We start from the raw sequence: 17,071 nt of genomic DNA on the forward strand, positions 1-17,071 counted from the left end.
GTAGAGTGATACACCTGAGTGGTTTGCTAGATTGTTTCACAGGGGAGTTGGACTCACAAAGATTCCATCCTCAATGATCCGCACATTAGTACAAAAGACCAGACTGAAGCACTTAAATGCATTTTCAACTGGAAGTGTCAAGTGGATGATCAGTCTCAGATTCTTCTATCATCCCAGATGCCAGTCTTTAACAATTCAATTCACTCTGTGATATCAAAAAATGACTGATATGAATTTATTGCCTATCCCTAGTTTGGTGGTGGTGAATTGCTGGAAGTAGACCCACAATGGTGTTGGAAGGGGAATTCCTCCGTTTTGAACCAGTGATACAGCAACACATGAAATGGAATAAGAGTTGGTAATTTGGCTCGTCAAACCTGATCACCCTGGCTGATCTGATTTTAACCTCAACTCATCTGCACATCATTAACAATCTTTCACCTCCTTTATAATCAGCAATTGATCTATCACTGCTTTAAACATATTTAATGATTCCGTTCCACTGTCTTTTGAGAAAGGAAATTTTAAAGACTCACAACACTCACAAAATTTTCCCTCTCAACTGTCTTAAATGGGTTACCCCTTGTTTATAAACTATGACCGCAGTTTGAGTCTCTCACAAGAGGAAACATGGTTTCCATATTCACCCAGACAAGTCCCTTCAATTAAGCAGCATCTGCACTCCAGACGATACAGGGTTTAGTGTTTCTGTCTAGCGTTTCTTCATAAGGCAATGCTTTCATTCCGGTATTAGATTAGTAAACTTTCTCTGAATTGTTTCCAATGCATTAACATCCTTCCCCAGATCAGGTTTCACCAATCTCTTGTATAACTGAAGCATAACCTCCTGCATCCCCTCACAATAAAACATAACAATCTGTTAGCTTTCTTGACTACTTTGTCTACCTGCATACTAACATTTTGAAATTCATGCATTTAGACACCCAGTTCTCTGTATCCAGAGTACTGCAATAGCTCATCATTTAGATATTATGCTTCTTATTTCTTCTTTCTGTCAGGATGGAAAATTTCCCAAATGCATTTTCCACTGACTTAATACATCTAAATCCCTTTGTAGACTCCTATGTCCCCTTCACAACCCCAGTGGCAACACACTTGTGACAATCCTGCTAGCTAGAAAAAGACTCATTTATTGCTACAACCAGCTTCCTGTTAGCCAGCCTATCTTCTATCCCTGTCAATACGTACCCCCAAAACCAGAAAATTCTATTTTTCACAATAATCTTCAATGTGGCACCTTATGAAAAGTCTCAGGGAACCAAAGTAGAATATATGTACTGGTTCCCATTTATACACAGAACAAATTACTTATTCAAAAATCTCCTATAAATTAAACAGGATTTCTCTTTGACAAAATCACACACACTCTGCCTGATTACATTGAACTTATCGAAATACTCTGTTGTAAAGTCTTTAATGACTTCTGATACTTTCAACATAACAGATGTGAAGCTAACTGGCCTGTAGCTTCTGGTTTTCTGCCTCCCACCATTTTTCTATAAAGTAGTTATTTTAAAGATTTTCCCACCTAATTTATTTAATTGAATTTAATTAATTTTGGAAAATTAAAAACAATGCATCAACTATCTCATTAGCTACTACTTTTAAAACCTTAGGATGAAATCCATCAAGTCACAGACACTTGTCAGCTTGAAGTTCCAACAATTTATTAAATACTACTTCCCTGGTAATTGTAATTTTCTTGAGTTCCTCCCTCCCTTTCAATTACTGATTTACACATATTTCTGAGCCATTAATTGTATTTTCTCCAGGGAACATGAACATAAATTATTTGCTCAATTCATCTGCTATTTCATTATCTTCAATTGTTAATTCCTCAAACTCATTTTTGATAGGGCCAGCATTCACTTTATTAAGTATTTTCTTTTTTAAATATTTGAAGAAACTTTTTCCTATATTTTCAAGTCAGGGTAGCGAGTGGCTTAGACAGGAAGTTGTAGGTGATGGTATTCCCATATATCTGCTGGTCTTGTCTTTTTACATAGTAGTGGTCATGGTTTGGAAGATGCTAAGGAGCCTGGGTGAATTTCTGAATTGCACCTTGCTGATGGTACATATTGCCTCTACATCAGTACTGGGACAGAGCGAATGTTTTGTGGAATACACCCCAGTTCACTGGAGGACTGCAGCTTTACTAAAATTCAACATTACCTAGCATAAACCGGCCTACTTGATTGGCACTCATCTAACACCTTCAACATTCATTTCCTCCACCACAGACACAGAATGGCAGCAATTCGTAGTACCTTCGAGATGTACTGCAAATTCTCACCAAGTCTCCTTAGTCAGCACTTTTCAAATATGCTACTTCTATGAAGCAGATGGAAAAAAAGCAGCGGAGCATGGGTACCCCACCACTTGTAAGTCACCTCCAAGTTGCACAAAATCCTTCTTCACTGTTGCTGGTTAATGTTCAAGAACTTCATTACTAACAGAACTATAGGTGCACTTACATCAAATAGACTGTAGCAATTTAAGGCAGCTCAGCATTACCTCATCCATGCAATTATTGATGGGCAATATGACCCCACTTAGCCAAAGACATCTACATTCCATGAACAACTTTAAAAAAAACACCTTGTGGAAATGGGGAACATACAACCCATGGTGGGAGAGAATCTTGCAACAAATGTTGCCAACAGAAGATGAAGCATGGAAGGTAATGAGATTAATTTTTGTTTCAACTAAAGTGTGAAGTAAGATATGGCAGGGAAATGCATCAGGATAAACATGAAATGCACATTTATTGATAGCATTAATATTAATAATAAACAGGAGTTGGAAGATAGGCAGTTGCAAAGCAATCGGGGTGACACTATATACAGCAAAATGCATCAACAGGGCAATTAATGAAATGAATTCCTGGATTATAATATCATAGATCTAAGATTTAACAGAATTTCTGCAAATCTGCTCATTTATTGCAAAAACTCTAAATAGGTGACATTTATTGTTACTTATTCTGCCATTAGGTCTGTCAAGTACAAGCGGAGAGGTACTAACTCTTCGTGGGGAATTGATACTGACAGCCAGAAGGTTAGCACTAAGTGACAGTGTTCTATCATACTCTTGATTTGGAATTTATCAGTATTCTGCCTTTTTCTTTAAAAGCAAGATAAATTAATGTGCACATCTGATATTGCAATACCGGGGCCCAGCAAACCATCTCTGCTGGCTTGCCACATCAGCCTGACTCAGGGAACAACTAATGGCACTGTGCACGCAATACTAGGCCTCAGCCTTCATTAACAATATTCGGTGAGGGCATGAGGCAGCTTGCTGGTCCAAAGTTTGGTTCAGCATTAGTGGCCTCTGCCAAGTTACTGAATCAGAGGTAGATCATCAGAGCACAGTGGAAAGAAAAGTATAGGAAGCATGCTTGTGTGTGCATACACACGAGTGCACATGGACAGGGGATGTGACGGCATAATCCAGAGAAAGGGGAGTAAATAAAGACACAGCAACTGCTTAGAGACTGGAAGGCAATTGATCAGGAGACTGGGTGAAAATCAATTTGATAACTGAAAGGATTGAGACATCAGTGGGCTGGTTGTTATGGAGGACGCAGCGAGATGGATGGAGGGTGCAATGGGTTGGGTGGCAGTGATTTGCAGTTGGGGGACAGAGCAAGAGACAATGAACAGGTGCTCATTGTTTTAGCATTAATAATAATTAGAGCTAGAATGAGAACTAGCAGCTCTGCAAGTATATGATCCATATTCAGGAAAATGTTATCATTTTTAAGTGTAGATTTTTGGTCAGGAAGCTGTAGAGGTCTCTTTAAAGGATGACCAATTACATTGGATATAGACATAAATTCTCTCGAATGCAGCTCACACAGAGTTCAAATAGATGACAGGTACCTATTTTTGTATACAGAGGGTCCAACACAAGCATTTGAACACCGTTGTCTATTTTTTTGATCATGTAAATCTATTTGGTGGTGCACTTCCTGTTGGAAGCCTACTGTCTATTCAATGTTTGAAAGCCATGTGCAACACCATCAGAGTTATGTAGCTTGAAGTTTGAGAGATGCAGCTCTACAAATATAGCATTTTAAAATATTTAATATACATTATTACCTATTTATTAATAAATATGTCAATAATGTATGGACAAGAATATGCAAGTGGGTGTTATGGATTTCCAGTGGACTCATTCAAGGTAAAGAAGATCATGCAGATTTTGTAAGGAATAGACTGCTTCACTATGTAAAACATGATTATTTGCTTGTTAACATAATTTGTGAATTTGTACCTCCTTAAGGCAAGAAAGTACTTCATTTTAAGTGATCGGAAGTTCATATCAATTAGCTTAATTGTTTATTCCTGAGAGAATTATGAAAATTATTAAATACTTGCAAGTTTTAGATTTGAGATCAAAAGCTCCATGGCTCAACAACAGATTTCTTAATATCATTTATGTCTACACCAAAGAGTGATGTCTCAGGTGTGATATCTTAAGTACAACATACCAAATGTATACAGTCACTTTTATACACAATGTTTAAAATACATGCTTTGATTGTACACTTACTGATATGCCTGAATAATGCATGGACACTGAGTTACTTATGTGGCATGAGAATTAAAATCAAATAAAGGGTAAATTTACCTCTTCCAATAGCACTGGCATTCCAAGACGAATACAATTTTCCAAAGTGCGTAAGAAGCCGGAGTCTGTAAGCTTAATTACCTTTAAACCATTTTTAATTTCCATGTTTCTTATCCAGCGATTTGCCTTTGTAAACAAGTCATAATTATAAATGCATTATCAAAAGTTTCACTTAAAATATAAACATTCACATCCTCCAAAAGTAGTGCTGAGGTCTGTCACTCTTTCACTGGCATTTATGACCAATTGGACTTTGATTTTGAAAGAAGCGTGTGCAGAGTGAAAGACCAGTCAGATTGACAGTTTGAGAACTACAATTTGGACTTTACTCATACCCATAAGGTTACCATCACAGTGCCTTTTGCAGCTGATCAACTTCTACTCTCAGCAAACAGGAAACCACTGTCCACATCACTGCATTATTTAATCAGATGCACTTTAATATGTGGCTCATTGTGAAAGCAGAAAAATTGTCAAAAGAGAACGTTGGTTTGTCTGAAAGAGGAAAGAAAGTCCAGGGAGGAATTATTTTCTGCTCACAGGTGGTTTCATTGTCAAATCTCACCTGAAAAGGGGCAGATCTATCTGCTGCACACATGAAGGCCTCAATGAAAATATTGGTGGGTGAACACCAAGAATACTAAGCCCAGGAATATTTGGGACGTTTGTGGCATTCTCTGCCAAAACCCTCAAAACTAGGGACAGTATTTTCATTTTGGGTAAACTACTTTTCAAAGGATCCACTAGTCTTAGAGACAAGGAGACATTCCTATTGCACTGTATTAAACTCACCAAGGCTCCTCAAACATGGGTCAAAAGTAACTTTTGAATCAGAACATTAGAGTCAGAAAGTTCATACCAGAGATTTTAGCAGTGATCAGTCAAATCTGATCACTATCAAACTTGGATTTAAAAGAGTGTTTGGCAAGATGAAGCCAATTTGAATTAGTGCGTTTTGAGAAGATTTGTATATGGCATCTAACTCGATGTGTTTGTTGATAGAGTTCTGGTTCATCTACCACTTCCTGAGAATAATAACCGGAAATGACATCACCACAGGAAATGACATCACCAACCCAAAGAAACCCAAATAGATAAATAGAAAGCAGAAATTATCAGTAGTGCTTTGCCCTGAGGCCCACTGAAGATGTAACCTAGCAGGGTGACAAAACGTCTGGAAATGAACCTTCCAGCTCTGCATAGCGAGCAAACCTACATACAGAATTTTGAATTATTTAGACTGCGTTATTTCAGATGAACAAATCCAACAGTTATAGTTGGGTTTATTTAATTCAGTTGGTTTCACTTTTTGCATAATGATGGAAAATAATGTATGTGCTATGCTCTGACAATCATTTAACTTCCTTATTTTGTGTAACTAAAATTTCAACTGTTCTAACTCTCCTGCTGCATCCTCAGCATTTATTCTACTAAACATTTCTACGAGCAGCTTCCCTGTTACAACCAGATTGCCAAAGATCCTACTTTTAATTTCACTGTGCTCACAACAAACAGGTTGCTTAGTACTTAGTAACTTATGTACAATGAATATAACGAATTAGGAGCAGTAGTAAGCTTCTAGGCCCCTCAAGCTTGTTCTGTCATTTAGTAGGATCACAGCAACAAAATTGGTGCCACCCGATTATTGACCATTTATACAGGCTAAAAGAATTCCTTTTCATATTCCTATCTTTTGGACATCATTCGAACTTTATTCATGTTTTATCTCTGTCTTCTCAAAAATCTTCAGTATGCTTTGTTTACAAAGCCAAAATTTAGATGGAGGTCTTTTTCCTATCTTTTACCTGTAAAAATGTCTGAAGTGGTCCAATACTGTTGAAGATGTGTATCTGTAATTTTGATAATGAGGATAGATTCTAATGTGATACACCAGTTAGTTATTCTTTCACTTACTGATTCCAGTGGTGTGTTTCCATTGGTGTATTTTCACTGGTTTCCAGTGGTGTATTTATTTGAGAGAAAAGTAGAATAAAAACATTCACAGAGGTTCAGTTGACAACTGCATCTTATGACACATTCCCTGTCTGCACACAGTTGCTGATGTAATCACATCATTATAACCATTGTAAAGAGCAGCTAGACAACTCTGATAATTGATACCATGCTTTAAAAAAGCATTCCTTAATATTTAGGACAGATGAAATGAGAAAATGTTATTAAACTTTTCTAGAATCCACACAGGTTTCCTGTACAACATTATTGAAGACAGTGAAGAGAAACATAAAATAACTAAGTTTACAATGGAAACAAACCCCTGAAATGCACATCACTATTAAATTCTTAACTTACCTGATCCTGTGGATCGATCATCAAGGGCCACCGATGACCTCGTTTCACGAGAATGCCATTCTCAGTGGAAACATTATCACGGGGTAGACCATCAGTGTTCCATTGACGAATCTCAAATGCATCACCTAAGATGTTGATGAGACTGAAGTCTGCGCTGATCGGAATTTCCAGTTCTTTGCAACCATTAATCCAGTCATCTATTAGCTGTTAGTTTTTTAAAAAAGTTGAAATTGATAATTGTAAAACACAGTTCGACAGAGATTTTGTTTTACAGTGAAAATGGATTAATTCCAAATATTCAACAACTCTAAAAGTGAAAAATGCAATGCACTAGAGCTAATTTTCTAAACTGCTTTGCAACCTTCTGCATTACAGTCAAAGTCAGACTACAATATTCGGTGTTTCTGAATTCTGCAGCAAGTAAACAATGAAAAATTAATAAAGCAAAAATATAAAGTTGCAAGGTACCTATCAGTACATACTATGGCACAGCATGGCATGTCATTGTAACAGATCAAGCAGTACATACCAGCTTCTGGGCCTTTTTCCCTATTTTTCCTCAGTATCAGCTTGCATTGCTTTCTCTCTCAAATGTGTATCAAGCTTCCATTTAAATTAAATCAATACTATTTATCTCAAGTAAATCTCAACTTGCTATCAAGTTTTATGTTCTCACTATTACTTGGGTAAAGTAGTTTCTTCTGAAGTCTCTATTTGACTTCTTTTTAGCCATCGTATAAAAAGGTATGACATTGAAACCCTTTAGTTTTACTCTTCCTAACTAGTGAAATACTCACTCTAAATTTATTGTACTTTTTCTATTCTTTTAAAAAAACCTCTACCAAGTTACACCTCAGCCTTCATTTGTCAAGAGAAAAGAAACCTTTCAAGATAGGTAAAATAATGATGTTCTCATATTAACTTGCAAATCCTTTTTTGCAGCCTCCCCACCATCTTTTGATATCCTTTTTATAAAAAGGTGACCCATAATGGTACACAAAACTATAAGTGTATCGTGACAAATTTAGCATAAAACATTCCTTAAGAACTAGCCCTAAGAATTAAACTTAATGTTATGTTATAGCTTTACTGACCGTGCAACAGGAGGTAAGAGGTTGGAGTGAAATTAAATCAATATGCAAAGTTAAATGAGCATATAGGTTTTCTTCAGCACATCAGAAGACAAATGTTTTTAACTATAAGCATTTTACTGCAGATGGATCCACCCGATAGTTCTGGGTGTGAGGATTTGTCTGCCAGTTCTAACATTAGCAACACTTCTCCCTCTTTTAGTGCTCTCTCTCTAACTGTTCACATGCACTACTCAAACCATTCTTACTGGCAGTGTATAACATTATGCCACACAATACAGTACAGGAACAGACTGTTCGACCCACCAAGCCTGCACCGATTCCTAATCCTGCTACTTATTTTGCCCAAGCCTGGTCTTTATCCCTCTATTCACCTCCTATTCATGTTTCTAACAAATATGCCTTAAACATTACTAATGTCCCTGCTTTAGCCACCTCCACTGCAGTGTGTTCCAGGCACTCACCACCATCCGTGTGATTTTCCCCGTACTTCGTTGGTAAACTTGCTCCACCCTCACTTTGACCTTTTGCCCTCTTGTAGTTGATCCTTCATCCTTGGAAAAAGCCTCTGACTATCCACCCAATCTATGCCTCTCATAATTTTGTAGACCTCTACCAGGTCGCATCCTCAGCCTCCATCAATCCAGTGAAAATAATGTGAATTTATCCAACCTCTACTCATAACTAAAACTCTCCAGACCAGGCAACATTGTGGTAAACCTGCCCTGCACCCTCTGTGAAGCATCCACAACCATCTGGTAGGATGGCAACCAGAGCTGTATGCAATATTCCAAATGTGATCTAATTAAAGTTTTATACAACCGTAACATAACTTGTCAACTTTTCTATTCAATGCCCGGCTGATTCTCTTTCCCTTTTTAAATATAGGCATAATATTAGTTAGTTGGGATTACGTATGCATCATTAATCAATTAATAGTGCTTCTGCCATCTCTTGCCTGGACTCTGAAAATTTGAGAATGCAACTTTTCTGGAGCAAGTTCTCTCATCTTCATGGAATTGGATTCATTTATTTAAAATATTTGCACTTTTATTTCAAATCTGATTCGATAGGATTCTTAATCTCATAGTCCTATGTTGTATCGTTTTCCTGTGAATACTTGAAGAAAAATTATCACAAATATATTTTCCATTTCACTGTCACTGCCTATGAATTCATCATGACCATTGTTGAAAAAATCTACTTCTCAAACCAACTTTGCTCTTATGTCTTGTGTGTACTACTTTGCTTACTGCTCCTTGATAATTTAATTTCATTGTCCCTCTTTGTCTTCCTAATTATATTCCTTGTTGGCAACTTTTTAAATCACATTCTCCTTGTGAATAACGTATATTTCTTTCTTTATCCTCAATTTTTTCTCTGTCTTTATTCATCCAGTGCTGTCTTATCAATGTTTAGTGCATTTTCTTTTAGCAGAATATACATGGAGTATAGCCTGGAGTCAATTGAACACCATTTAAAATATCTCTCATTGCTGTTTTACATCATTGTTTGCTGATACTGTTCACATCAATTCCCCAAGTTCCATCAAAATCAGCTTTCCGTCAGTCTATTATCATTGCCATTCTTAAGCCCTTCACAATTATTAACCTAAACTCCACATTGTATTATGACATTATTGTCTTGACGCTCTCATATTTTCACTCATGTCCACGCTACTCCATTCCTCATTAGCAGATCTAGTTACAAATCCTCCATTCTTGAGTTTAAATACTAGGTTAGAAAGGAGTCTGTACACATTGTAGGGAATACATTTATTTTTACCTGGTCTGACCAATTAATTTTAGTCATAGAGTCATAGAGATGTACAGCACGGAAACAGAAGCTTCGATCCAAATCATCCATGCGACCAAATGACCCAACCTAATCTAGTCCCACCTGCCAGCACCCGTCCCATATCCCTCCAAACCCTTCTTATTCCAGATGCATTTTAAATGTTGCAATTGTACTAGCCTCCACCACTTCCTCTGGCAGCTCACTCCATACACGTACCACCCTCTGAGTGAAAAGGTTGCCCCTTAGGTCTCTTTTATATCTTTCCCTTCTCACCCTAAACCTATGCCCTCTAGTTCTGGATTCCCCCACCCCAGGGAAAAGACCTTGTCTATTTATCCTATCCATGCCCCTCATGATTTTATAAACCTCTATAAGGTCACCCCACAACCTCCAACGCTGCAGGGAAAACAGCCCTAGCCTATTCAACCTCTTTCTATAGCTCAAATCCTCCAACCCTGGCAAATCTTTTCTGAACCCTTTCAAGTTTCACAACATCTTTCCAATAGGAAGGAGACCAGAATTGCACGCAATATTCCAACAGTGGCCTAGCCAATGTCCTGTACAGCTGCAACATGACCTCCCAACTCCTATAATCAATACTCTGACCAATAAAGGAAAGCATACCAAACGCCTTCTTCACTATCCTATCTACCTGCGACTCCACTTTCAAAGAGCTATGAACCTGCACTCCAAGGTCTCTTTGTTCAGCAACACTCCCTATGATTTACTATTAAGTGTATAAGTCCTGCTAAGATTTGCTTTCTCAAAATGCAACACCTCACATTTATCTAAATTAGCTCCATCTGCCACTTCTCAGCCATTAGCCCATCTGATCAAGATCTCGTTGCAATCTGAGGTAACCTTCTTCGCTGTCCATGATACCTCCAATTTGATGTCATCAGCAAACTTACTAACTATGCCTGTTATGCTCACATCCTAATTATTTCTACAAATGACAAGAAGTAGTGGACCCAGCATTGGTCCTTATGCCAGGCCACTGGCCACAGGCCTCCAGTCTGAAAAACAACCCTCCCACATGACCCTCTGTCTTCTACCTTTGAGCCAGTTTTGTATCCAAATGGCGAATTCTTCCTGTATTCCACAAGATCTAACCTTGCTAATCAGACTCCCATGGGGAACCTTATCGAACGCCTTGCTGAATATAGATCACAACTACCATTCTGTCCTCATCAATCCTCTTTGTTACTTCTTCAAAAAAACCCAATCAAGTTTGTGAGAGATGTTTTCCCACGCATAAAGCCATGTTGACTATCCCTAATCAGTCCTTGCCTTTCCAAATGCATGTACATCCTGTCCCTCAAGATTCCCTCCAACAACTTGTCCACCACTGACGTCAGGCTCATCGGTCTATAGTTCCCTGGCTTGTCCTTACCACCCTTCTTAAACATTGGCACCACATTAGCAAACCTCCAGTCTTCCAGCACCTCACCTGTGACTATCGATAATACAAATATCTCAGTAAGGGATCAAGCAATCATTGCCCTAGCTTCCCGCAGAGTTCGAGGGCACACCTGATCAGGTCCTGGGGATTTATCCACTTTTATGCATTTCAAGACATCCAGTACTTCCTCCTCTGTAATATGGATATTTTTCAAGATGTCACCATCTATTTCCCTACACTCTATATCTTCCATGTCCTTTTCCACAGTAAATACTGATGCAAAATACTCGTTTAGTATCTCCCCCATTTTCTGTGGCTCCACACAAAGGCCGCCTTGCTAATCCTATTCTCTCCCCAGTTACCCTTCTGTCTTTAATGTATTTGTAAAAACCCTTTGGATTCTCCTTAACTCTATTTGCCAAAGCTATCTCAAGTCCCCTTTCTGACCTCCTGATTTCTCTCTTAAGTAAACTCCTACTGCCTTTATACTCTTCTAAGGATTCACTCAATCTATTCTGTCTATACCTGACATTTGTTTCCTTCTTTTTCTTAACCAACCCCTCAATTTCTTTAGTCATCCAGCATTCCCAATACTTACCAGCCTTTCCTTTCAACCTAACAGGAATATACTTTCTCTGGACTTGTTATCTCGTTCCTGAAGGCTTCCCATTTCTCAGCTGTCCCTTTACCTGGGAACATCTGCGCCCGATCAGCTTTTGAAAGTTCTTGCCTAATAACGTCAAAATTGGCCTTCCTCCAATTTAGAATTTCAACTTTTAGATCTAGTCTATCCTTTTCCATCAATATTTTAAAACTAATAGAATTATGGTCACTGGCCCCAAAGTGGTCCCCCACTGACACCCTGTTTTATTTCCCAAGAGTAAGTCAAGTTTTGCACCTTCTCTGTAGGTACATCCACATACTGAATCAGAAAATTTTCTTGTACACACTTAACAAATTCCTCCCCATCTAAATCCTTAACACTATGGCAGTCCCAGCCATGTTCGGAAAATTAAAATCCCCTATCATAACTACCCTATTATTCTTACAGATAACTGAGATCTCCTTACAAATTTGTTTCTCAATTTCCCTCTGACTATTATGGGGCCTATAATATAATCCCAATAAGGTGATCATCCCTTCCTTATTTCTCAGTTCCACCCAAACGGCTTCCCTGGATGTATTTCCGGAAATATCCTCCCTAAGTACAGCTGTAATGCTATCCCTTATCAAAAACACGCTCCCCTCCTCTTTTGCCTTCCTTTCTGTCCTTTCTGTAGCATTTGTATCCTGGAACATTAAGCTGCCAGTCTTGTCCATCCCTGAGCCATGTTTCCGTAATTGCTATGATATCCTAGTCCCATGGCCCTAACCATGCCCTGAGTTCATCTGCCTTCCCGGTTAGGCCTCTTGCATTGAAATAAATGCAGTTTAAATTTATCAGTCCTACCATGTTCTCTGCTTTGTCCCTGACTGCCCAATCTGTTTGACTCACCTTTGTTCTCAACTGTACCAGTCTCAGATTGTATTCTTTCCTCACTATCTCCCTGGGTCCCACCCCCACCTTACTAGTTTAAATCCTCCTGAGCAGCTCTAGCAAATCTCCCTGCCAGTATATTTGTCCCCTTTCGACTTAGGTGCAATCTGTCCTTCTTGTACAGGTCACGTCTACCCCAAAACAGCTTCCGATGATCCAACTGCGGCATTTTTTTAATACTTTTTTTCCCACTTAGTTTCCAATATTTAATATTCCATCAACTATGCTGGTAAGCAACATTGATCCTAATTAATTGTTAATCTCTGTCCACATGATTAGATGTTATATTCATTCATGGGATATGAGCAATGTAGACAACATCAACAAATATTCCCCATCCTCTTACAACCACGTGGCTTGCTTGGACTTTGCAAAAGCAGTTAACAGTCAAGCTTATTGCCTCCTTCTGGATGGTAGATGTCTATAGGTCTATAAGAAAATCTGAAGGAATGCTATTGCATCTAGTAGAAGTTAATTGTTAATGATAACTAAGCAAACTGTTTGGCAGCAAGTTAAAAATCACACAACACCAGGTTATAGTCCAACAGGTTTATTTGGAAGTACTAGCTTTCGGAGTGCTGCTCCTTCATCAGGTGGTTGTGGAGTATAAGATTGTAAGACACAGAATTTATAGCAAAAGTTTACAGTGTGATGTAACTGAAATTATGTATTGAAAAAGACCTGGATTGTTGGTTAAGTCTCTCATCTTTTAGAATGACCATGCTGATTTCAGTTCTTTCATATGTAAATTGCAAAACTATAACCTGGCGTTGTCTGACTTATAACTTTGTACACTCTAGTCTAACATTGGCATCTCCAAATCATGTTTGCCAGTAATTAAGACTTAACAGCATTAACTTTCTCTCATGCATTTATCATGCAAGTACCATAAACGTCAGACCCTTTCATTCCACATTTCTCAGTTAAATACCTGTACTACAAACCTACTTGAAGAGAAAGATAACTGACAAATCTTTATTTCAGTATTTATAATAGCATTTGTGGTGCCAGATATTGCTGACTGATGTATCCTTTATTAACAGTGAGCATTGACATTCTTAGTGTTATATTTACAGTAAAATCTAGTCTTGTCTGCTGCAATTAACTGATGGTCACAATGCAAGATTTGGTTTCTAACATGAATTTCTTTTTTTTGCTGGCAATAATGCAGAAATGTTTTGGCTGCAGTGGCCATTGTGATCACTATATCTCTTCACCTTCAAATAACAATACCATTTTGAAGCTTTAAAATCAACCTCCATAACCTACTCCAACAAAAAATGTATGATTAAATTTAAAGCAGAAAAAGGCCGTTTCATTTATAATTTATATACTAGTCTTTTGAAAGCAGTTTCCAGTTATTGTAACCTCATCAGTTGTTCCCTGTATTTTTTTTTTCTCTCAAGCAAAAATGCAATTCCCTTTATTTAAGTTAAAAATCACAACACCAGGTTACAGTCCAACAGCTTTATTTGGAAGTACAAGCTTTTGCAGTCCTGCTCCTTGGTCATGCATCTAGTAGGACAGAGTCACAGGCAGAATTTATAGTAAAAGATCAAAGTAGCATACAACTGATGCAATGTATTGAACAAATCTAGATTGCTTTTAAGTCTTTAATCACTTAGAATGATGATACAGCTTTCAATTGATTAATATGTAAATCCCAGAACGTCTTTCAAGGCACAGTCCTGAGATAACTTTAGGTTTTACTTTGAAAAAATGTGTCATCTCAACTTAGACAATGTATTAGAGGTGTGAGGTTTGAGGTTGTCTATATCCCAACCTTGAGTCAGGCTGATTCTATTGACATGGGGGTGTGTGTGAGGGATAGACGTAGAGTGTTGTGTGAGTGCGAGTGCTTGATAGTGTGTGAGACAGAGTCTGTGGGAGGGGTGTATGTGCTTGTGTTTGTGTGTGTGTGTCTGAGAGACAGTGTGTGTGTATGGAGAGGGTCTGTGTGAGTGTGATCATGTGTAAGAGTATGTGTATGTATGTGAAAATATAGTGTATAGTGTCGTGGGGTCACCTGTAGTGTGACATGAACCCAAGATCCTGCTTGAGGCCATCCTCATGGATACCGAACTTGGTTATCAGCCTCTGCTTGGTGACTCTGCATTGTTGTTTAACCCAAAGTCTGTCTTGGAGGATGGTCACCTGAAGATCCAAGATCAAATGTCCTTGACTGCTGCAGTGTTCCCAAATGGGAGGGAACATGCCTGTCTGGCAATTGTTGCACGGTGTCCATTCATCCGTTGTCATAGCATCTGCTTGGCTCTGCCAGCCTTTCAGGCAGAAACTTCCACATTAAAACACCATGCATTAAATAAATTCTCAACTCTCCTTGACATTTTTCCCCAACATCTTAAAGATATTTGCTTTGATCACTGTTTCTTTTGTGATTAAACTGTTACTCCTTAAACTGGGCAAAACAGTGGCTAGCATTGCTGCCTCACCGCGTCCGGGTCTTGGGTTCGATTCTAGCCTTAGGTGACCACCTTTGTGGATTTTGCACATTTTCTGTGTCTTTGTAGGTTTCCTTTGGTGCTCTGGTTTCCTCCCCCAATCAAAAGATGTGCAGGTTAGGTGGATTGGCCATGTTAAATTGCCTATAGTGTCCAGGGATGTGCAGGCTAGTTGGATCAGTCATGGGAGTTAGCAATTTTGAAGGGCTTAAAAATGACAAACCAGGGTTAGAGAGATAGGTGGGGGAGAGGTAGGTCTGGGTGGGATGCTCTTTGGAGAACCGATGTGGACTCAATGGGCCAAATGGCCTGGTTTCACACTGTATGGATTCTATGATCCTTATTTAATCCATGATAAATTTGAACATCTCTGTTAAATCTCCACATAAATTTCATGACCGAAGTAGTCCCTCAAGTCACATGATCATGGCTTGTAAATATATTGATGTTCCGTCAGAGTCACTGGGTCAAAGTCCTGGAATTCCCTTCTAAGCAGCATTGTGGGTTTCCCCACATGTAACAGATTTCAATGATTCAAGACACCAGCTCACCATCATCGTTTAATAGGCAATTAATGAAGGCAATAAATGCTGGTCCAGCAAATGAAGATATCCACTGACTGATTTTTTTTAAAAAATTAAATCTCTTTATTCTCTCCAAGGAAGAATGTCAATTAGTTAGGTTTGGGTACCTTCACCACTACATATAATGGAGGAAGCCCTGCCACATCTTGTCTGATGAAATTTAGCTTTGAATATATTTATTTTCTAATCAACGTGACACTTCCCAGACCCATTCCAACGTGTTACCTTACATTCAAGGTCAAGATTTGAAAGCATGGTCCCAGACCAAGGGATAGGGACAACCACCACTGCACCATAACAGCCCTTAAATTTAGTTTTAATTACAATTGAGAAAAAGTCATGACATTTTGAACACACATTTCACCATTTATTGCCTATTTTACTCCTAATGAGTTTTAATGGCTTTTGATACTTATAAATCAAGCCCCATGTAAAATGTAGACTTTCAACTAGTTCTTGATAGACCCTGTGACCATTATACTGTTACTGAAAAGCGTTATTAATTCATTTTAGACACAACTGATAATTTATTCATACACAGAGTGCATGAGGCCAGCAATCAAATACCCCATGGTGTCATCTTCCTTATTTTAACATCCAGACAGAAAATTAGGCAATTTACAAAACCAGTTAAACATAATGTTAAAAACTCAAGTCAAAGAATTACTTTTGAAATGCATTTTAGGCAAATTTTCAAAAGTACAATTTATTGGAATGTATATTTTGCGCTGTAATTCTAATCAGTACTTTGGAAATAGTGACACTATATGTCAATGGTTCAATGTAATAAAACTATCATTTATTTGCACAGCAGCAGAAATACTAGCAGTCTGTTGTTGCATCTATGTATTAAAGGTACATCTTTCCAGCACACAGCAGCAACCTGCTGATGAACTAGAAATCAAAACTTAAGGTATCTGTTCACAATACCAGGATTCTTTCAGATTTCTTAAGTACATTCTCTTTTTTAGAAGGGGTGGGATCATGGAATGAACTCACAACAAATTGTCAATCTGTTATATATTGTGCACAATTTGATTTTCCACTGAGTTTGGGAAATATTGCCAAGACTTTTCATTTCTAACTAAGCAGAAGTGATGGGGAGGTGAGGAAATTAGTTTTCAGAAAGAATCTGAACTTCAGTGCAAGGAAGATGGAAGGTGGTGACAAAATGGTAGCCTATTTTGCACAATTGTAGACCAAATCTTCCTTTCAGTGCTGAATGTTGACAG

General features: G+C 38.2%; 1 protein-coding gene across 1 annotated transcript in view; it reads right to left on the reverse strand.

Annotated features, from left to right (window-relative positions):
• Nucleotides 1-17,071, reverse strand: part of dnah6 (dynein, axonemal, heavy chain 6) — a gene marked incomplete at its 5' end in the record, with an annotated part of 301,703 nt that overhangs the window by 103,122 nt on the left and 181,510 nt on the right. The window contains 2 exons of the mRNA XM_043705917.2: nt 4,657-4,782; nt 6,967-7,170. Of these exons, the coding sequence (XP_043561852.2) occupies nt 4,657-4,782; nt 6,967-7,170 (330 nt within the window). The remainder of the gene's footprint in view (nt 1-4,656; nt 4,783-6,966; nt 7,171-17,071) is intronic.

Source organism: Chiloscyllium plagiosum, unplaced genomic scaffold, assembly GCF_037043375.1.
Source record: "Chiloscyllium plagiosum isolate Xiang-an unplaced genomic scaffold, Cpla_swu_hap1 HiC_scaffold_2, whole genome shotgun sequence".
Lineage (NCBI taxonomy): Eukaryota > Metazoa > Chordata > Chondrichthyes > Orectolobiformes > Hemiscylliidae > Chiloscyllium > Chiloscyllium plagiosum.